Source organism: Trichoderma atroviride, chromosome 4 (assembly GCF_020647795.1).
Source record: "Trichoderma atroviride chromosome 4, complete sequence".
Lineage (NCBI taxonomy): Eukaryota > Fungi > Ascomycota > Sordariomycetes > Hypocreales > Hypocreaceae > Trichoderma > Trichoderma atroviride.
This window is the reverse complement of record NC_089403.1, coordinates 5,102,237-5,122,905: the sequence shown is the minus strand read 5'-3', so window position 1 is coordinate 5,122,905 and position 20,669 is coordinate 5,102,237. Positions and strand designations below refer to the sequence as shown.

Genomic DNA, 20,669 nt, shown 5'->3' with positions numbered 1-20,669 from the left:
GTGACAAAATTAGCTGAGCAAAATATGAGTTGAGTTCGCGACTTCACGTGCGGCTTATATTGTCAGCTGAGCTTGTCGCAAATCAGATCTTACAGCGCCATCGCCCGTCTACAGGGCACCTCTGTACTCGGTAAAGCAGGCTGCAGGACAGCCACAGCCCTTCTGGTGGCATTTGGCTCTCGTCTCTTTCTTTTGGATTCTGCACATCCATCCCATCTCTTTGTATATCGCCTCTTCATCAGTTATTTGGTCTATTATTTACTTTGCGACCATGTCCGACAACCCTCCTCCACCTCCAACGATCGAATCGTTATCGCTTTCCGCCGCAGAGACAAAGACAGAGCGTGCTACAGGCCGCAGCAACAGCTTTTCCCAGCAGTCGCGGGCATCCGACGACTCTCAAACCGCCGCCGAGTAGGTTGCGACTTGGCCTCGGCTGCCTCTAACACAGTGGGATAATTCGTACTGACGTTCAAATCTGTAGCTTTCTTCGCGACCAGGAAATACTCGAAGCCGATGCTCGCGAGGCTCTGCCTTATGTACGTCGACACCCACGATACACATGACTTTAGCAATTGCTAACTGCTTATCTCAACAGAGCATCGAAACATGCACCAAGATCCTCGGCCCGCTTCGACAGAGTGTTTTCGCTTGTTTGACCTGCAACCCTGCACCGACAAAGCCTGAAGATGCCTGGAAGCCGGCGGGCATGTGCTACGCCTGCTCAGTCTCATGCCATGGCGAGCATACTCTAGTCGAGATCTTCCAGAAGCGAAACTTCACATGCGATTGTGGAACCACACGCTTCCCGTCCGGCAGCCCATGCACACTACGCATCAATAGCGAGACCAATACCAAGGGCAACGTACACTCTGAGGAGCCGGATGCCAACAACAAGTACAACCACAACTTCAAGAACCGATTCTGCTGCTGCGAGTGCGATTATGATCCGTTTGAGCAAAAGGGAACCATGTTCCAATGCATGGGGCTGGGCACCGCCGAGACTGGGGGCTGCGGAGAGGACTGGTACCACCCCGGCTGCCTGGTAGGCATGGGGCCCAAGTGGTTTGAGCAGATGAACAAGACCAAAGCAAAGGCTATACAAAAGGAGACTGAGAAGAAGGAGGGTGCCCTTGCAACAATTACCGAAAAGGACGAGGCCCAATCAAATAATGGCACAACAGAGGCCGCAGACGACGTGGCAGTGGAGGATGACGATGACGAGCCGCCAATGCCTCCCGGGTTCCCAGCTGAAGACGACTTTGAAGGGTTCTTGTGTTACAAGTGCGTGGAAGCAAATCCATGGATCAAACAGTATGCAGGAACCTCGGGCTTCCTACCACCTTTGTTTCTGGACCAGCCCGAGGCTTCTGCGGCGTCGCCATCCAATGAGAGTACGGCAACGGCTGCGTCCAAGAAACGCAAGGCCGAAGACGATGAGGATGAAGAGACAGCAGACGCAAAGCGCATTAAGAGCGAGGACCAGGCATCAACTGTTGAATCTGCTGCAATGGAAGATGTTGCAGCACAGCCCACTGAGGAGGCTGCCAAACTACAAGGAGAGCGCGCCGCAGAGGGAGAAACCAAGGGTGGCAGTCCAACATCATGCAAGCTACCCAACCTACCCGTCGCACCCAAATGCCGTTTCTCTCTCTTCTTCAAAGAGGACTTTCGCGAGAAACTCTGCCACTGCTCAGGCTGCTACGGCAAACTCAACGCCCACCCCCAGCTCCTCGAAGAAGAAGAAGTCTACGAGCCCCCTCTGTCAGACGACGGCGCCTCCCAACACGGCGGCTCGACCCACGGAAGCGGCAGCCTGCTGGACCGCGGCGAGAGCGCCCTGCGCAACATGGACCGCGTCAAGGCCATTGAGGGCGTCATGGCGTACAACCACCTCAAGGAGCAGCTCACGCCCTTCTTCAAGCAGTTTGCCGAGAGCGGCAAGGCCGTAGGCGCAGAGGACATCAAGGCTTACTTTGCGAAGCTGCGCGGCGATGAACAGGGCATCAAGGAGGCGGGCGAGGCTGCGGCTTCGTCCAAGGAGAACAGGGATGGAGAAGATGGTGGTCGACGCGAGCAGAGCGGGTATTAGCTCTGTATCTGTCAGACTGTCTCTTGTGGAAATCCTCAGGTGTCCAAAGTGACTGCAACGCACTTTGACTATGATCACCATGTACTATTATACACCTACTATACCTACTCAAAAGACTGCAGAGTAATTGGGAATTGGGAATTGGAAAGCACTTAATCTATACGCAGAAAGAAAGGAAAGGGTCCAGGATACCCGTCATGTACCTTTTACGAAATATTCATGTTTTGTTCTAATTTCTCTTGACCTCGAAAGGATAATTGTCAGTTGATCAAATGCCATGCTATACCACCTAGACCTGCCCCTCCCATTCATTACATGTATTTACAATCCATCAAAAGCCCTCTGCTATCATTTGTAGCGCCATGATTCTGGTATACCTCATCATTCGTTCCTAGCTTCATGTCATTTCCCATATGCCACAATTCCATTCACTCTCTCATCTCGTACTAAATCGAGTCGTGGATTCCCATCCCGAGTCTCATCTACCCGTTGACCCCGTACTGGACGCCGCGCTGAGAGGCCGAGGAGGCGGTATGGGCAGTGTCTGGCCGTTTGAGTCTTCTCTCTGCATGGCAATCCCACCCATCATGCCCATAGATGACAGGTGATGCTGTTCATCGCTATCTTCGCCTTGACTGTCAACCATGTGTTGCTCCTGCGCCGCCCGCAATTCCAGCTCTCTCAGCCTCTCCTTCTCCGCCTCGTCAATGATGTCGTCATCCCCGCTCCAGTACGGATCGTCGTCTTCCAGCTCCGGCATCGCCATGCGCTTCCAAAAGCGCAGCTCCTGTCGCAGAGCGGTATCGTCCACGCGCTTCGCAAACCTCTCCTCGTCCTCGTCGTACTTGCGTCGAAACTTGCGCAGCGACTCGTTTGCACGGCCGGCGTGGGTCTGCATCTCCCATATCTGCTCGCGCAGGCGGCTGTTCTCGCGACGGGCCTCGTCGAGCTGTGCGCGGTAGGAGCGGTGCCAGGAGGCGACGTCGGCAACGTGCTTGGACTTGTATTCGTGGAACTGCTTGAGCATGAGGGAGATGGCGTTTGCGTACTGCGAGAGGAGGGCGGCGTTGGCGTCGCGGCTGTGCTTGGCCTTGTCGAAGGACTCTGAGAGTTCGGAGATGATGGTGTCGAGATTTGATTCCTGGGCTGCCAAGTTATGACAGGTTAGCATTATGCCGAGAAGAAAAGGAAGGGGCTTTCAGATGGAAGCAGCTCACCGTTGATGTCGTCGGCCGCAGACGAAATCATCTCGTCGTTGCCCAGCCCCTGCGCCTTTGCCTTGTTGCGCACCCGCCCCAGCCCACTGACAATGTCCTCGGTGACCTTTCGGTTGTCTGCGAGCTGCCGGCTCAGCTCCTCGACCATTCCGTAGATGTAGTTGAGCTCGGCCTGGTGCCCGGCCGGCGTGGGCGCGGGCATGACGGCGCCCATGTTGGCGCCATTCATGCCGTTCATTGGGAACTGCTGCTGCTGTTGCTGTTGCAGCTGTTGGTGCTGTTGCTGTTGTTGCTGGTGATAGAGGGCTTGCTGCTGGAGCTGCTGCTGCTGCTGCTGGAAGTACTGCTGTTGGAGGTAGTGCTGCTGTAGCTGTTGCTGCTGTTGCTGCTGCTGTTGGAGGTTTTGGTTTTGGTGTTGCTGTTGTTGAAGCTGATGCCGCGCCTGAATCTGCGCCTGCGCTTGAGCTTGAGCCTGTAACTGAGCCTGAGCCTGAGCTTGAATCTGCGCCTGTAGCTGCGTCTGCGCCTGTAGCTGCGTCTGTGCCTGTGTCTGTAGCGGTGGCTGCTGATGCTGGAGAAGGGGATCCAAGTTGAGCGGAGTCGCAAAGTTCATGTCGCGCGTGGCTTGATCTTGGTGGAGGTTGTTAGCGAAGATCTGAGGCTCTGGCGCTCCGGCCGCCATTGTTGGGGCTTCTTCGGGCTCGCTAAGGTCAAAGTACCGCGACAGCTTATCGTGGCGGCGCTGTACATTGAGCCCCCCTGTGGTGTGTGCGTGGTGTGTGTCCTTGCTCCTGATTTCAAAAGGGCGGGCGCTTCAGAACGAACTTGTGGCAGAGGCAACACGAGGCTCAATGGGCTTGGCCAATGCGAATTCTCCTCCTTGCTGCTCTTCCTCTCTGTTTTTGCTTCTGTTCTCCTGTCTCCGGTGGGTTGCGCGACACGCAAGGGGGCTGCCAGCTGGCTCGCGGGCAGTTACAGGTGATACAGACACGGTGCAGCAGCATTTGGTGTTCAATGGCGGGGTCTGTGGGCAAAACGCGAGTTGCAATTCGTCGCCTTGCCAGCGTATCAAGTCGATTTGCTTTCTTGCCTGTGCATGCGTTTTATGCATTGTACATTGTGTATTATGAATGTTGTTTATCCTTCGTCTCGCCATTATACAGGTGAAACTCGTGCATCACAATGATAAAGAGGTCTGTCACGTGCGATTGATGTTGGCTGTGAAGGGCGAACACCAATCCGTTGCTTCCAGCAGCTCCTAGAGAGCTACAGAGGAGATGACTAATTGAGTAACTGACATTATAATATGAATGGTGTTTTTTTTTTCCTATACGTCGTCTAAATGGCATGGAATGTTACTCGCGAGCGCGAGCAAAGACTGTTGCCCTACCAAGTGGAATAAGTCTGGTGGCTTTGTCGGCAAGAAATAAGCTTATTCTCCAGCTAAGAACATTGTGACTAAGATGAAGTCGTAGCCAATAAAGCATTATTTGCCCAAACAGCACAGCCCAAAGCGACGACGATGGTACTGCCTTGTATATACTTATATACTGTAATGATGAGATTTGCATCTGAAATGCTAATGTTATATCTAACAAAAAGAGAAGCAAAAGCACAAATCGGAGTACATCCGCCTCTAGGTTAAGTGAATTTGTGTCCAGCTGTGTAAGCCTGTCGACTTGTTCATGCTGCGGAGCATAGTTGATACGAGAGCTGTTATTAGTAATTCATTATTGTGCTTGTTTTTTATTTTTTATTTTTTATTTCTTTTTATTAATAAAAATCAACGAAATCGGCTATACTGCTGCTGCTCTTCGCTTGCAGCTGGTGCCGCTTCTCAAGCTATACTCACAGATGCAGAAGTTGGGAATGGCATCTGATCACGCCGCAGATAGTATTTCTCCACAGACAACCAACAAACAAATAGTTTATGCACATTTAATAGGCTGCAGCGTCGTATTGCAGCTCAGCGACTTCGGGGTAGCCAAGGCACCGAGGCAGAGCCGAACAAAGGTGATTACAATAACAAAGGTCCAGGCGGAATCTTGGCCTATACAAGAAGGTGAAGCCTTTCGTAGCTTCAATTTATTCTCAAGGGGTGCCTGGTGCTCGGTGCCAAAAGCAATGTCGGAAATTGGTACAGGTTTATGCTCACGTGGAGTGATGAGATGTAGCTTACACAGCAAGATGAGGAGCGGAGAAACGAGAGTTTATGACCTGTATTTCCTGGGGAAAGGTAGGAGAGAAGGTAAAAACAAAATTATATCGCCACTACAGATCTCCAGAGTTCCACTAGAGATCCCATGAGCCAAGGACCGTGACGCGAACCGAGCTCGCCGGTTGGCGGGCGGGAAATTACCACACCCTCTTGTTAGTGATGCGGTGCTACCATTCGGAACTTGTCGACCGCGACTGATGCTACCGTGCCGGGATGAAGAAGACGGTAGAATTACATGGACTCGATTGCAAAAATAATTCCATTTCCGCTGCTTTGAGGGTCTGGAGCCGGCCGAATCCAACGGTTACGCGGAGGTATCACATGCACGCAGTTGATTCCAGGCAATATATAGATCAGCTCATTATATGCAGGTGGAATTATGTGCTCCATCACGGTTGATACTCTCAATACACCGTGCGTGTAAAGACACTGAAAAAAAGGGCAAATGGTACCCCAAGACTGCTACCTCTAGCACGTTTGCTGGAAGTAAGGGGGATCGCCTGATTGAGATCGATTGTAGTGCTGCGACGCTGCAAAGTCTGATGATCTGCATGTGTCAATGACAAGTGAGATGTTGGAGGCTTCATCAAACTGCTGCGTAACATGATCAAATATTTCACTGCAAATACTGCTGCAAATACTACAAAAAGGGCCAGAGGGGCTCCTCAATTCTTCTAGACTGCATTGGACGCCCTCCATACTTGGCCTTGGGTAGCAATATTTGACCCGTGCTCATCAGTCGCCCTTCGATACTGGCATCTCATTCCGGTTGGCGGACTATTGCAATCTGCACGCGCTCAAGCGTGAGTGCCGTATGGATACATACAATTCAACGCCCTTTGAGTCGGGCCGTTAGGCGCCTGGATGGAGAAGCTGGGGCAATGAAGATTCTCCGGTCTAAATGCGTAGCCGAGTATCTTTACTGTTATTTAATATATACTACGATAATATGGTTGTACGAGCATGTGTGAATCTGCCCTGAAATCATTGCCGACGGCAGACGGGCTCCAATGATACGGGGTAACGCCGTGCTAGGCCTACTCTGTAGCGTTTAGCGGGTTTTAGGTCCGGCGAAAGGCAAGCCGCGGCGCATCGGGTGGCGGCTTCAGGGGGACGAACCTTGTCTGTGCCCTGTGCGCCCCCAGAAAAATAAAATGGCACGAGAGGCTTGGTGCGGGGGAGTTGGGGATGCGGGTTGCGGGTTGCGCAGGTACAGGGCGCTTAGAGGGAGATGGCCGCTGGAGCTGCGGAGAGCGCTGAAGGCTCTTGTCGCTGCATGAGATCATTAATGTTCAACTTTATATTGTGCTCCAATGGTGCTGATGATGCTGCTCTCCAAGGAAAATAAGAATCCGGCACGTGCAACGGCATCTTGTCTCTTTGCCCTTCAGCCCGGATAATGAATCATGAGCTGCTTCTTTATTGAATTCCCGCCAACGGACATGCTTGACATGGGCATGAGCATGGATAGCCCACCAAACAAGGCGGAAAGACGGAAAAACATGCGGCTCCCTGCTCTTCCCCTGGCAACCGGATCAAAAAATGTCTTGGACAGCACGACTTGTCTCACTTTGCTGAGACCTTTGTCAAGGAAACATCAAATCTCCTCGATCCCGTTTGCCCGCCGTCGCACGCTAGATGCCTCTAGCGGGCCAAAAAGGCACCAGCTTCTTCGGCCGTTGTGATTCTGTGAGGAATCTCCTCGCACTTGGCCCAGCAATCAACCCCAACTCGGCGCGAGCCCCATCTGCCGGGGTCCCGTGTCGTGGAGAGATGCACGATGATACCATGCCTGGACAAGCATTACAGGACTTGCATGCACTTTGTCTGCCCCTCCTCGCGCTCGTCTGTATCCACCGCTGCGCCGCCTCGAATTGGCCACTCTTTGGTACCACTAACAGAATAGAGCATGTCGCACGCAACTCTTCTTGGCCGGTGACAGCTGACGAGCTAAGCTTGCGGGTGGGCAGGAGCATCTGACAGGGGAGCCAGAGACATCGTCCTCCGGCATTCAACGCTGTCTCTCCTTTGCGACCAGGGATACGATCCAGGCACAGGCACATACAGGCATATACAGGCATAGACAGGTATATATATGGCATCGCCAGCATCACCGCCGCCATGTCGAGACTCAGCCCTACTCTCGCCATCACCCTCGCCGTCGTCACCGTCGCCATGATGGTTCACTGGAAGGCCGCCCTCTTCGCGGGGCTCACCTCCGCCGCCGCCATCTTCCACCGCGATGGGGCTGCCACCGATGCTCTGGCTGCTTGCCCGGGCTACAATGCCTCCAATGTTCGCGTCACGCCCACCGGCGTCACGGCCGATCTGACGCTGGCCGGAGCTGCGTGCAATGTGTACGGAACAGACCTGCCGGACCTCATTCTCCAGGTCACCTACCAGACCGGTAAGTCGGAGCTGCTGAGATTCGACCCTGATGTTATAGAGGCACTCATCTTGAGGGAGAGCCTGCCATTGGCGTGATGTGTTGCAATTGACCCAAGCTTCATTCAACTGACATGTTCCCAGCGGACCGCGTTCACGTCCTCATCCAGGACAAGGGCAACCAGGTCTACCAAGTCCCCGAATCCGTCTTCCCGCGGCCTGGAGGCGCAATTCCATCGCAATTGAGCAACCTCAAATTCAGCTACACCGCGAGCCCCTTCTCCTTCAACATCACCCGCGCCAGAACCGGCGAGGTCATCTTCAACACCTCCCCGGCATCGCTTGTCTTCGAGTCACAGTATCTCCGCCTGCGCACCAGCCTGCCTGCAAACCCAAATCTCTACGGTTTGGGCGAGCATTCCGACTCTCTCCGCCTGCAGACGACCAACTACATCCGCACCATGTGGAACCAGGACAGCTACGGCATTCCTGCCAACTCGAATCTCTACGGAACTCACCCCTTCTATCTTGAGCACCGTACTACGGGCTCTCATGGTGTCCTGTTCCTCAACTCCAATGGAATGGACATCATGATCAACAAGGACGCTTCTGGCAACCAATATCTCGAGTACAACACCATCGGTGGTGTGTTTGATTTCTACTTTGTTGCCGGACCTACTCCTGTGGCCGCTGTGCAGCAGTATGGTGAATTTGCCGGTTTCCCAACCATGCAGCCATACTGGGGCCTAGGCTTCCACCAATGCAGGTACGAATTACAAGCAGAGATTTCCCAATACGTGACAATTGGGACACAACAACTAACACGCGTGTGCCTGCTTATAGATACGGATACCAAGATGCCTACAACGTCGCCGAAGTTGTCCAAAACTACAGCTTGGCCAACATCCCCCTTGAGACCATGTGGACCGACATTGACTACATGGACCTTCGACGAGTCTTCACCGTCGACCCACAGCGGTTCCCCATGCCCATGATGCGCGAGCTTGTCGACCACCTCCATGCTAATGACCAGCACTACATCGTCATGGTTGACCCTGCTGTGGCCTACCAAGACTACCCCCCGGCCAACCAGGGCCTGGATGATAACATCTTCCTGCTGCGCCAAAACGGCTCTGTCTGGATCGGCGTCGTCTGGCCCGGCGTCACCGTCTTCCCCGATTGGTTCTCTGCCAACGTCACGTCGTACTGGAACGGCCAGTTCCAGACCTTTTTCGATGCCGACACCGGCCTGGACATTGATGCCCTGTGGATCGACATGAACGAGCCCAGCAACTTCCCGTGCAACTTCCCCTGTGACGACCCGTACAAGGCCGCCATAGGCTATCCTCCGGCCCCACCGGCGGTCCGGTCACCACCTCGTCCGCTGCCCGGCTGGCCGTGCGACTTCCAGCCCGGTGGATGCCCCAGCAAACGCGATGACCAGTCTCAGAAGCTGCAGATCAATGCAGGTAGCGGCGGTCTACCCGTTGACGTGAAGAGCAGCGCCTCTGTTTCCACAACCACCACGGACAACAAATCGGGCAACCAAAAGGGCCTGCCCGGCCGTGACTTGCTCTATCCCAAGTACCCCATCCACAACAAGGCCGCCTACCAAGTCTCGTGGAACTCTGACAAGGGCGGCATCTCCAACCACACCGTCAACACCGATGTCATCCACCAGAATGGCCTCGCCATGTACGACACGCACAACCTCTACGGCACCATGATGTCGTCGGCCTCGCGCGATGCCATGGAGGCTCGTCGACCAGGTCTGCGGCCCATGGTCATCACCCGCAGCACCTTTGCCGGCGCCGGCTCCAAGGTCGGCCACTGGCTCGGCGACAACCAGTCGCAATGGAGCTTCTACACCATCTCCATCCGCACCATGCTGGCATTCACCTCCCTCTTCCAGTTCGGCATGGTCGGTTCCGATGTCTGTGGCTTCGGCGGCAACACAAACGAGGAGCTCTGCGCTCGATGGGCCTCCCTCGGTGCCTTCAGCACCTTTTACCGCAACCACAACGACTTGGGCAACATTGGCCAGGAGTTTTACCGGTGGACATCGGTGGCCAACAGCGCCCGCAAGGCCATTGACATCCGCTACCGTCTGCTCGACTACATCTACACTGCCATGTACCGCCATTCCACCAACGGCGAGCCGGCAGTCACCCCAATGTTCTTCAAGTACCCCAACGACCCGGCCACCTGGGCCCTGGAGCTCCAATACTTCTTCGGCCCGGGCCTGATTGTCGCTCCCGTCACCGCGCAGGGCTCCACCAGCGTCAGCGTCTATCTCCCCGACGACATCTTCTACGACTGGTACACCCACGCCCAGATTGCCGGCGGCGCGACAAACCACCTCATCACCGGCGTCGACACCACGTCTATCCCGCTCTTCATTCGCGGTGGTGTCATTATGCCCCTCCGCATCAAGTCTACAAACACCACCACCGAGCTCCGCAAGCAAGACTTTGAGCTCCTCATCCCGCTTGACGCCTCTGGCTCTGCTACGGGAGAGCTCTACCTCGACGACGGCGAGTCCATCAACCAAAAGGCCATTACTCATGTTACTTTTACGTACAAGAAGGGTCTCTTCATTCTGGGCGGCACATTCGATCTCCGAGTGCCGTTTGTCATCTCCAAGGTGACTATTCTGGGCGGCTCGTCGGCTGTTCTCAAGCCCAACACTGGGGCCAGCAGTAATAGCAAGTCTTTCAATGTTAACCTGGCGCTGAATGGACCTACTTCTATTAGAATTGGTTAAAGATGTTGTTTTTTCGTTTTTTCGTTTTTTGTTTATGGTTACAACAGTCGTTTTACAATGTAGATTTAAAAACACTTGGGATTCTTGTCATTCGCTTGGTCAACTTATGGATACATAGTTGTGGCGCTGCTATGCCCCAAGCCCAAGGGGCATCTCATGTATATATACTACTCTTTTGTTTTACTAAAGCATAGCAAGATTATGGTTTCTTGGCATATGAATAACGAGTATTTTCTCAGCCATTCTTCTTGAGCGAGTGATTCTACTGTTTCCAACATCTTACAAATACACGTAATTGAAGACTCTTTACAAATACACGTAACCAAAGACTTACATAAACACGTAACATGATGCAAAAAGAAGCAATGATACTCTTGAGCTAATGGACTGTGACATTGTAATATTCCTACGTCTACCATTCTATTGAAAAGGAACAGAAGTCTACAAGCCCGCCCCATAGATGGCTGTTTTTTTCTTTCTTTCGAGCTCCGTCCAAACAATTTCTTTGTTCAAAAGATTGTGTGTGTGCTTGTATCCTTCCTTCTTTCCCACTCGGCCATCACTTTTGTGTGTTTTGACCCTAGGATTCTTTGGAAAAAATGAGTATCGCTCCCGTGTGTCTGTGAAAAATCTTCCGAAAATACACCGCTTCCGGAGGGCAAAAGGTTGGAAAACAATAGTATGAGAAACGAGACGCCGCTGTATCACTGTTTGATGCCTTTCCGATGGATTTCAACCTTACCAACGCCGCCCATGAGAAATAAACAAAGGAAAATAAGACAAGAATGATGGAAATGAAGAGGGAAAAAATGGAAATGAAAAAAATAGAAAGAGGAATAGAAAAGGAGAGAAAAACCGGTGGGAGCCAAAACAATATATGTAAACGCCGCGAATCGCAAACCTAGGCTTCAAAAGTTGATGATTGTGTTATGCACGGGAGTGACAGACAGATTGAGAGAAGAAAAAAGAATAATAAAATGAGATGCAACATGGCAGACTCCCCTTTTCGTAACTTTCGTTGGTCATTCTCGGATTTGTACAGGCAACATGGAATCATGTATGCATTCACAAAAGAGATCTGATGAAACAGCGACTATGAGTGGCGGCCAGGAGTTTGTAAGCTAGTCAGTTCCGATGGATAATAAATGGCCCCAAATTCTTGCTCCTAAAAGGATAACGACTTTTGAAAGCATCATCCCTCCGCCATTATCGTATCCTCAGCCGGCTTAGCCTCCATTGCCGGAGTCTCTTCTGCAGAAGACGCATGTTCCGCGAGGGAGAGGGAGGATTCCTTGTGCTCTAGCGCTGGCTGAGCATGAAGGGCAATTCCATTATTCATGCCACCGTTGCTGCTGCTGGGGAAAACGCCGTTTGTGGCGCACAGGCGGTACTCGCCATCGCTTCTCAGCTCAATGATGCCTTCGTCAAGAGCCCATTCGGCCAGCAGCTTGTCGATGCCCAGCCGTTGGGCCTCGCCCTTCTCCATGTGCCGCCCCACATGCTCAGTCCACTCGTCCCACGACGTGGGCCCCTCGAAAACGGCATTGCATTCTTTCCTGGGGCAAGCTGACTTTTGAGGGGGGTGCCGCCGAGTGACCAGGCAGGACTGCTGCATTTCCTTGACGTGGGCATCCCACTCGGCCATCAGCTTGCTGTCGCCCTTGGCAATGGTTCTTTTGATCTGGAAGGGAGCGTGCATCCGGCGGAGATGCTGCGTAAAGAGATCTTTGCGGTTGAACTCGTTACCTTTGCCCTCCACCGCGCTCTGCGGGCATGCGGAGCAGCAGTAGTATGTCAGACAGAGATGCTGCGAGGCGATGTGGCGCTTCCACTCATTCTTTGATCCAAATGTACTAGCACAACCAGCAAAGGAGAAGGCGCAGGGGAAAGGCCGTGTATGGGCGGCGGCGATGTGCTTGCGGAGAGACGACGTATCCTTGAAAGGTGCGTGGCTGCAGTGGTTGCAACGCGTCTCCTGCTTGGGAAGAGACCGCCGCGGCGCCTTTATCCGCAAATGTGCAGCCGAGTCCGCGGACAAGCCATCGGCGGCTCCAGATTCGACAATGTCGCGGGATGAGCTTGGCTCACACTGTCTCGATTCAGGGATGCCATCTGGAAGCGTTGTCCGGTGTTGTCGTACTGCAGGAAGCACTGGAGATGGCGGAAGCGCAGAAATGGGGGGAAGAGGAGGGAGGGCAGGGAGCGTCGTAGGAGCAGCCGGTATAGGAATAGGTGGGTGAGAAGAAGAAGGAGGAGGAGGAGGAGGACCATCGTCGCCTCTCGGCCGGACATGGCTCAGGGCCTTGAGCTGTTCTGCGGCTTCCTGCATCTCGGCGGAATCCTCGACCTCGTCCTTTGGCTTTATCGGCGCAACGTTCCGGGGGGTGGCCGGGGTATATGGCGCTCCAGAGGGGCTGCTTTGTGACCTGTATTCAAGACCATCTCGGGCCGCTGCATGAAGATACGGGTCTGGCTCCCGGCGAGTGCGCGAAGGTGTCCCCGCCGCCAACTCCCTGGCCTCCAACAAAATGCGGCCATCCTCTACTTCCTTGGCAGACGGCCGGATGCCGCCAGGTCCCACGAGCTTTTCGTACAGATGAATCATGTTATGGGAACTAATGTAGCCCAGGAAGCAGCAGACTTTATCGTGCTGGACGACATTCCATATGGAGTGGGGCATTGAGATCAGCAGCATGGTGGGGGGGGCCAAGGAACATGCCCTCGACGGCAATGGCAGCGCCGAGCGTCGGCTTGTTCTGCAGCCACTGGTGAAAGTAAGACATATCTGGGCTCGCATCGCCGACAAACGTTGTGCAGACCAGGATCCGGGCCTCGTCGAATCTGAGATCGGCGACGGAGTCTGCGTCGATGAGATTGTCTTCACGAGCACGACCGCTCTGGCCGTCTGGCACATCTACGCCATTCAGAGGGGGTGCAGGCGCCCTGCCTACCATTGATGCCAGCATCAGGCCGTGCCCCTTTGCGGGAGTGAGGGTGAAGAAGATGGGCAATACGGGCGGCGTAGACGGAGCTGTGGCGGGGCTGTTTGCATGTTGTTGTTGTTGCTGTTGCTGTTGCTGTTGCTGTTGCTGTTGCTGTTGCTGTTGCTGCTGCTGCTGCTGCTGCTGTTTTAGGACGCAAATCTCTTCCCAAAGTCTCTGGGAGCTAAAGGGCTGCTGCGCGCTACTCAGCTTGTGGAGCGATTCGACGAGATAGGAGGTGAAGGAGCGTTGGCCGGGGTCATCACGGAGCTTGTGCTCTGGCGAGCAAGCTGCAATTGCCTGCTTCACACCATGGCTGCCGGCAGCTGTGGGGTCTGGCTTGGCACACGTATCAAGAAGCAAGAGGATGTCGGACTGGGCATCTTCGAACAGACACTTTACACCATCCCATTTAAGCTTGGCGGCATCTTCGCGAGCATTGCTAAACGGGCAGGCGATATTAGAGACGATGGCGGATTGCAGTGGACATGATACGAGGGTGGTGGAGAAGAGGACAAGGAGAAGGAGAATGAGAGAAGAAGGCCCCAAATGACAGAGAACTCACCAGGCCCAGTATAGCTGTCCGTCGGGGCCGGCGTAGCCGTAGCCGGCATAGTATATGATGAGGAGATGGTTGGGTCTTGCGTTTTCGAGAAAAGAGGCCATCTGGACGCCGAGCTTGATGCTGGGATTGGGTACGGTGGGAATCTGCCAGCGCTGCGTGTTGAAGCCATACTGCTTCTGCATGACCTGCTCCATGGCAACGACATCCTCATCGACGGTGCGATCTTCCTCCCAGTTCAGAAGCAGGACAGAGACGTCGCTGTGAGGCGGCCGCTCTGTCTGGCGCTGTATCAGCATGGCGGCATCCTGTAGATGGCGCGCAAAGGCCTCGAAGTCTTGTCGCTCGGCAACCGGGACATCGTGTACGGGGTAAGGCTGTTGTTGTGGCTAGACATGGACGACGGCACAGGTCAGCAAACGATGGCAGCAGCAGAAGGGGCAGTAAAGGAAAAGGAAAAGGTAAGTGGAAGACAGGAAAAGTAAAAGAAGTAAAAGGGAGATGGACAGAGATGGCGAGCGAGCGAGACTGGCGAGGCAGTCGGAGAGAGATGCAAGGCTAACCGTCTCGTGAGAATACTGCGCAGCAGGCTGAGGATTGGGAGCTGCAGAAGTGTTGACTTTGGGAGCCAGCTTCCGCTTTTTACTGGACGGTTCCATGGACAGGCTCGGTGAGGAGGCACGGCGAGACGAGGGAGACGAGACAGCTGGAGGAGGCCCTTGGAGACTGTCGGAGGGGCCTGGATTGCTGGAACGCTGAATTGAATGCAGACACGACAGCCTCGAGAGCAGCGGCAGCGGCAGCGGCAGCGACAGCGAGGCAGCAGGCGGCAATTGGGGGCTTCGGGCGTTGGGAGCGAGGCAGCGGGAGCAAGACGACGGCCGGCTGGGAGGAGGCAGAGATGAGGTGAGACAGCAAAAGAGGACGAGGGAGTAAGGCTGGGCCTTTTTTTTTGGGGGTGGGAAGAGGGGAGCTGCGAGGGAGTGGCTCAAGGCTCTGGCGAGGCTGTCAGTATTTGCCAGCCCAGCGTAGTGCAGTGTTACCAGACGGATGAAGTCAGTCGGTAGGGGCTTTTGGGCGCTGGGGCGCTGGGGCTGGGGGCGTTCCAGGGAAGGACCACGCCGCTATATTTTAGTTGGCGGGCCGCCTGGCTGTGCAGGGCCTGAGCAGCGGCGCCCATTGGCCGGTAGCCGAGGTGGTTTTGACGGGGACAGCGCAGCGCAAGCCCGGCTGAGACAGACTGGGCTGGACTGGACATGCAGTATAGACGAGAGACGAGAGACGAGAGAGGCAGAAGCGCAAGGCCCGGCTGGGCTGGGCTGGACTGGGCGGGCTGGGCTAGAGACTGCAGTGGGCTGGATTGGATAGGATAGGATTGGATAGGATGGGATTGGATCGGATTGCTGGCTGGCGACTTGGGCCTTTCGCGTCTTGAGTGGTCCAGTCGTGGGCTGGCTGAGCAGTGCACGGCCTATGGCTGGCGCTGGAGCTGCAGCCGCCGCATTATTGGGTGGATTGGAGGGGATTGGATGGGATGCCGGCTCGAGGTCGACACGAATCGACAGTCGGAGCTGGCTGGTGGCGGCATGCAAGTGCCGCTCCAGCGTAGCATGACATCAAATGACACGGCAGCGTCCACTATCCTGTCGCTGTCGTCTGGCGGCAGGGCCTGGCTGCACCGACATGCCATGGAGACGAGACGACAGAGGCTCGAAACGAGTGCAAGGCCGTCGATTGACTGGACTGGCGTCGGCTGTAACAGCTCGTACTCGGTACCTACGCGGCAAGCGAATCGCCGGGAAACCTGCCCCCGGGCCCGGCATATGCCCGCGAGCAGCCTGTACCTGTACCTGTGCCTGTACCTCCGCCACGCCTGTGCTGCTGAAGGATTGGCACACAAGGCCGTCGAGGGGCGGCCGGCGCCATTTGGATGAAACAGCGCAAGGCAAGGGTGCTGAGGGCCTTGGCGAGCTGTGACTTTTCTCTTTCTTTTCTTTTTATTCCTTTTATTCCTTTTTTTTGATCCTCTCATCTCATGTAGAATCCGCTGTTGAAAGTGGGACTCTGGATGACAAGGAGCAGTACTCGCCGGTGACACTGCAAATATCGAGCTATTGATGTACACAAGTAGGAATTCGTCTCTTTCTGCCCCCAAATGTCCAACCCATTCCCATCACAGCCAGTCAACTGGTGCTATACTATGCCTACTCAAGTAGTATTCACCAAGGTGCTCCGTGTAATCTGCTCTAGCCTCGTCACCTCCATCCTGGCATGGACGGGTGCTCAACTCGCAGCACAGGCATTAGCCCATATGCTAAAGCAGGTCCTACATGTGCTAATCGCAGCACACATCAAGCTGTCTGTACTCTTCCAAGCTCAATGTCATCTTGAATAGGTATGTACCATGGGCCATATGCACCTCTCGCAATAGCGTCCATGTGCCCGTGAGGAATCTGGATGAGACGCCCAAGCGTCCCTGCCCAACAACCGATAGTCTTATTTGCGGCGCGGTAATATGTACTCAGCTTATCGCCTTGATAGTATGCTCACCATACATGTACAAGTATCCGTTGATATATTTAGCAACGACAGCATGCAGGTCTAGTTCCAGCAACTGGGAATGCTCCGTAGACGCCGCGCGTGTAAGAACTTGCAAGTACAAGTAGGGCCACCGACTCTGCGTCTGGCGAACTCGGCCGTGGACAATCTCAATTTCGTCTGGCGCACTGACAGCCAGCCCCGAGACCGTCAATACGTAATTCATGTGCTGGTGTAACCCGTCTTGCAGTGCCTCGCTTGATACGACATTGAAGCTACATGTATGTTGTATGTTGTGTGTACATGTACCTCTACATGCAGCCTTCTTGGTCGATCCAACGTTCAAGTTTCTTCAGCAGCAAACATAAAGCCACAATTTCCAGGACCGCAGCCCTCAACACACGCCCAGCTGCTACAGCCACGGAAGGCAAAGCTGAAGAGGGAAATAGAGACACCACATAGAGACACCGCCCCCAAACTACATGTATTGTACTACTGTACTACTAGGTCCATGTACATGTCGTCGCGCAGCGAAGCCGTCTCCGGCCTGCATGGACCGGCCGCGCGTTGCTTGATCCAGTCCGTAGCCAGCGCGGCCGGCCTTTACATGTATCTTCTAGCCTCGACATCAGCCCGGCGAATCATTTCGCAGCCTCGCCCAGGGTTGTGAAAGGCGAGGGGCGTCCACCGCCCAAAGTGCGACCCTTTGGTGCCGCCTTTTCTTTTCAGCGGCAGGCGAGGATGCCGAAGCCAGACTACATGTACTGCAGGTCTGCTGCTATTTGACGTCGGGGCCTTTTTCTAGACTGCGCTGGGCATAGTTGAATGGAGCGGCTCACCGTGATTTCGTATACGGCGACAGTCGATTGGAAAAGCGAGAGGGGAAGAGCGGACATGACGGATACCACGGCCAGTCCAGCTGTCGCAACGCCGCGCCGTCCCGTGCCTGCAACCAGTGGCGATGTGGACGTGAAGCCATTGCATCTAGCATGTGTAAGTGCGTGTAGCCCTTTGATTGTGTCGCTGGGCTTTGCATCAACCGCATGCACTACTGACACCCTGCATTGATGTCAATGATACCTGCCCACCGACATCAATAGTCCCATGTCATTATTGCAAGGCTATCCGGTATCTAGTGCCAGCATGTTGCGGCCTCTATTTACTCGTACCTTGGGTTTATTGCACGCCATTGAATCTTTCTTGGCAGCTGAGCTAAAACCACAGGAGAACATACTACTTGTATGTCTTAATGAGGTGATTATGCCATCACAGCCGCACCGAGCCGTATAATTCGCCGCGCTGCCGTGGGTCTGGCGGTCAATGTACATGATAGTCAATGTGCCAGCGAAATACCCACAGCTCAACTGAGACAAAGAACCCGAATACATCAAAAGAGATACAAAAAAAAAAAAAAAAAAGAGGCTTGCACTCAATGCTGCAGAAAGAGTGGGACGGGACAAGCTTCCAGTATCCCCTAGCTGGAAGCAACACTGCAAATGCGGAAGCAATGGGAGACAAGCTTCCTCAGATCCCTGCGGCGACTTTTCAGCTCGACCTCTGGAGCGCCACAGCGTTGCATTTGCGCCTGGCCTGGGCGATGCCATTGTTGTCTCGTAATCAATTCCAAAAGAGCAGCTTGTTATCGAACTTGCAATCGCTCTCCATTCTCGTATGCAGCTGGCATCAGACAGGTACGCCACTTTTGACGTTGCAGCTATTCCACTTACACGAATTCGTATGGGCATACTTATGGCTGTAGGGGAGGGGGGGCCATTCATGGGGCTAAAATAACACGGCCACACACACACACACACACGCACAGAAGAGAGTACCTGTGCCTGTAGCCTTGTATCTGCGAGTAGTAGTACGATTTCTTTTCAGCCTTGAATGAATTGATAGGTGCGTCTCGTGCCCTCTGCGGTGGGGCCATGTAACAGGTCTGTATGTGGAGCACTTGACGGTGTGTTGCCATTCGTACGGCTTCAGCGTCTCATTCCGGATTCCATAGTCCGGTAATACCAGCGACTATTACCACCTAGGTGGTGGTGCTAATTCGTACATTAGCCAATTGGCCTATTGGTTCGGCATTCTCTTACCAGCAGTAATAGGACGTTGAAGAATTTGTAATCGACTGGCATCGGCAATTGACCATGACATGATTATCATCAATGATATGCTGCAACTACTAGTACGTCTCAGCATTTCTTCCATCTACTTGGTAGCCACGTGATAAAAGAGAGTATATGCTCGATAAAGCACCGTCAACTGCAACATTGTGCCCTCATTATATTAGCCATTCAATACAAAGGCTGTCTGGCCGTAAAGCTGGGTCGCACGGCGAGGCTGAGCCACTGACTCGGGACGGGACTCGGAATTCCCACAAAAACTCGCAGTGGCGATGCATGAAACGCTGGCGTGTCAAATGCCGCCGAATCAGACGATGCAGCACCCACAGCTACTTGCTTCTCCGTCACGGGAATTGCAAGTTGAGCTGTTCAAGCTCGCCACCGCGGTTAAAATGCCAGAGAAAATGTGGCGCCTACGCGTAATTGACTTGGTCAGCCACAGCTGGAAAGAGATGGACAAGTGCCAATCATCTCCAGCCACATTTCTATTTTTATCCTTGCCGCTGCTCTCCCTTGAATCCCACCCAGTAGATTGCAAGACCACAAGGCTGCATGCATGTGTGTGTATGTACATGTATATAATTATTTCTGCCACCGTCGTAGAAGAGCAATTCAATAAATGTCCGTCTACATAGATGCCAGCGCAAGACACAGGCGCCTCATGATTACACATGCCAAGGGCAGCATATCTGCGCCTCCTCGTAACGCCAGCGCTAGACAAAGGAAGTCATCCTTGCTCACGCTCACCGGCTTTTCGCCTCCAGTCTGGAATTAACTTTTTGGCGACGGGAAATACTCCTACTATTTGCATCCATTCCTTTGAGCACGGAATCTTGACGTAAAGCGCTCGTAGGCGAATGTTGCATTGCGACATTAGTACTGTGTGCGTGTGCTCTGTACGCATATAGATGCACAGTGTGATGATGCCGGCTGCCTCGCTACGTGTATGGGAGGTGAGAAAGGGCAGCATGTCACAATTAATCTAAATATATGGCACCTCTTGCACATCTATGGCCGTTGCCTGCTGGAATCTCGAAGAGAGCGCGCATAAGAGGCGCAGTTTGAATCCGTTGTAATCATGACATGCCATAGAAGGCCCTTTCATCAGCTTACTGTACATGTACTGCTTCTAGTATACGTCGAGGTACGAACAGAGATGCAGATATACAGTCATTGTGTTCAACCAGCATCAGCTATTTGGGCATTTTATGAGAAAAAAGTGTTTCAAATAGGCACAGTTATTCCGCATGGGGAAAATGCGATTTGGCATCTCATGGAAAGCTGCCGGCCTCACGTGGCGCACTCCATAGATTGTCTTGCTGTATCCGCCCAATCTGCACAGCCTCAAAAAGCTCCCCCCACGAAACAAAGCGCGAGAAACACAAACACGGGGTTCGCTTTTCCATCTCCGGAAGCTGGCTCTGCCTAGCTAGCCTGGATGCTGGTCGATCCACAGAAGGCGCCGGATGAAGGCTTTCTGCCGGTACAATCATACTGAGAATATTCCATCTGCCATGGATGTAATGGAGAGGTGAAAGATGCGGAGGAAAAGAGAAAATACCATTGCCCAAGCCGTCACATTAGACTTCCCTCGTGACGGCAGCAGGTAAGACTTGGCATCAGTGGCCTCTTGCTCGTGGGCTCTTGGGCTCTTGGCTGCCCATAGTCTGGTGCCTATTATTGAACATTACTCCATGTATCAACACCCACTCGGAGCCGGCTTCTCTCCGCTTCTGTTTCCATCTCCAGTCCCATCCGGCACTGTTCCGCGGCACTTCGGCTTCGA

The 20,669-nt window shown here is 53.7% G+C and overlaps 6 protein-coding genes across 7 annotated transcripts; 3 read left to right on the top strand and 3 right to left on the bottom strand.

Annotated features, from left to right (window-relative positions):
- Nucleotides 1-28: 28 nt before the first annotated feature.
- On the top strand, nucleotides 29-2,292 carry TrAtP1_013360 (uncharacterized protein). The gene is made up of 3 exons (XM_066115885.1): nucleotides 29-414; nucleotides 485-539; nucleotides 599-2,292. Exons 1-3 carry the CDS (start codon nucleotides 272-274, stop codon nucleotides 2,090-2,092), a joined length of 1,692 nt encoding a protein of 563 aa, XP_065970254.1. The 5' UTR covers nucleotides 29-271; the 3' UTR covers nucleotides 2,093-2,292.
- Nucleotides 2,293-4,453, bottom strand: TrAtP1_009100 (uncharacterized protein). The gene is made up of 2 exons (XM_014086340.2): nucleotides 3,310-4,453; nucleotides 2,293-3,238 (listed from the first exon to the last, which is right to left on the bottom strand). Exons 1-2 carry the CDS (start codon nucleotides 3,989-3,991, stop codon nucleotides 2,571-2,573), a joined length of 1,350 nt encoding a protein of 449 aa, XP_013941815.2. The 5' UTR covers nucleotides 3,992-4,453; the 3' UTR covers nucleotides 2,293-2,570.
- Nucleotides 4,454-7,461: 3,008 nt separating this feature from the next.
- On the top strand, nucleotides 7,462-10,949 carry TrAtP1_009099 (uncharacterized protein). Its single transcript, XM_014087238.2, has 3 exons — nucleotides 7,462-7,934; nucleotides 8,057-8,678; nucleotides 8,756-10,949. Exons 1-3 carry the CDS (start codon nucleotides 7,649-7,651, stop codon nucleotides 10,674-10,676), a joined length of 2,829 nt encoding a protein of 942 aa, XP_013942713.2. The 5' UTR covers nucleotides 7,462-7,648; the 3' UTR covers nucleotides 10,677-10,949.
- Nucleotides 10,950-11,868: 919 nt separating this feature from the next.
- TrAtP1_009098 (uncharacterized protein) lies at nucleotides 11,869-13,281 on the bottom strand (the record flags this gene model as incomplete). The annotated part of the gene is made up of 1 exon (XM_066114160.1): nucleotides 11,869-13,281. One exon carries the CDS (start codon nucleotides 13,279-13,281, stop codon nucleotides 11,869-11,871), a length of 1,413 nt encoding a protein of 470 aa, XP_065970253.1.
- Nucleotides 13,282-13,318: 37 nt separating this feature from the next.
- Nucleotides 13,319-15,637, bottom strand: TrAtP1_009097 (uncharacterized protein; the record flags this gene model as incomplete). Of its 2 annotated transcripts, XM_066114158.1 has the most annotated exons (3): nucleotides 14,783-15,637; nucleotides 14,223-14,608; nucleotides 13,319-14,099 (listed from the first exon to the last, which is right to left on the bottom strand). In XM_066114158.1, exons 1-3 carry the CDS (start codon nucleotides 14,876-14,878, stop codon nucleotides 13,319-13,321), a joined length of 1,263 nt encoding a protein of 420 aa, XP_065970251.1. In that variant the 5' UTR covers nucleotides 14,879-15,637. The 2 variants fall into 2 exon arrangements, with proteins under 2 accessions (XP_065970251.1, XP_065970252.1); XM_066114159.1 differs by having other exon boundaries at nucleotides 14,223-15,637.
- On the top strand, nucleotides 15,634-16,153 carry TrAtP1_009096 (uncharacterized protein; the record flags this gene model as incomplete). The annotated part of the gene is made up of 1 exon (XM_066114157.1): nucleotides 15,634-16,153. The coding sequence occupies exon 1, from the start codon at nucleotides 15,749-15,751 to the stop codon at nucleotides 16,151-16,153; it is 405 nt and encodes a 134-aa protein (XP_065970250.1). The 5' UTR covers nucleotides 15,634-15,748.
- Nucleotides 16,154-20,669: the final 4,516 nt, after the last annotated feature.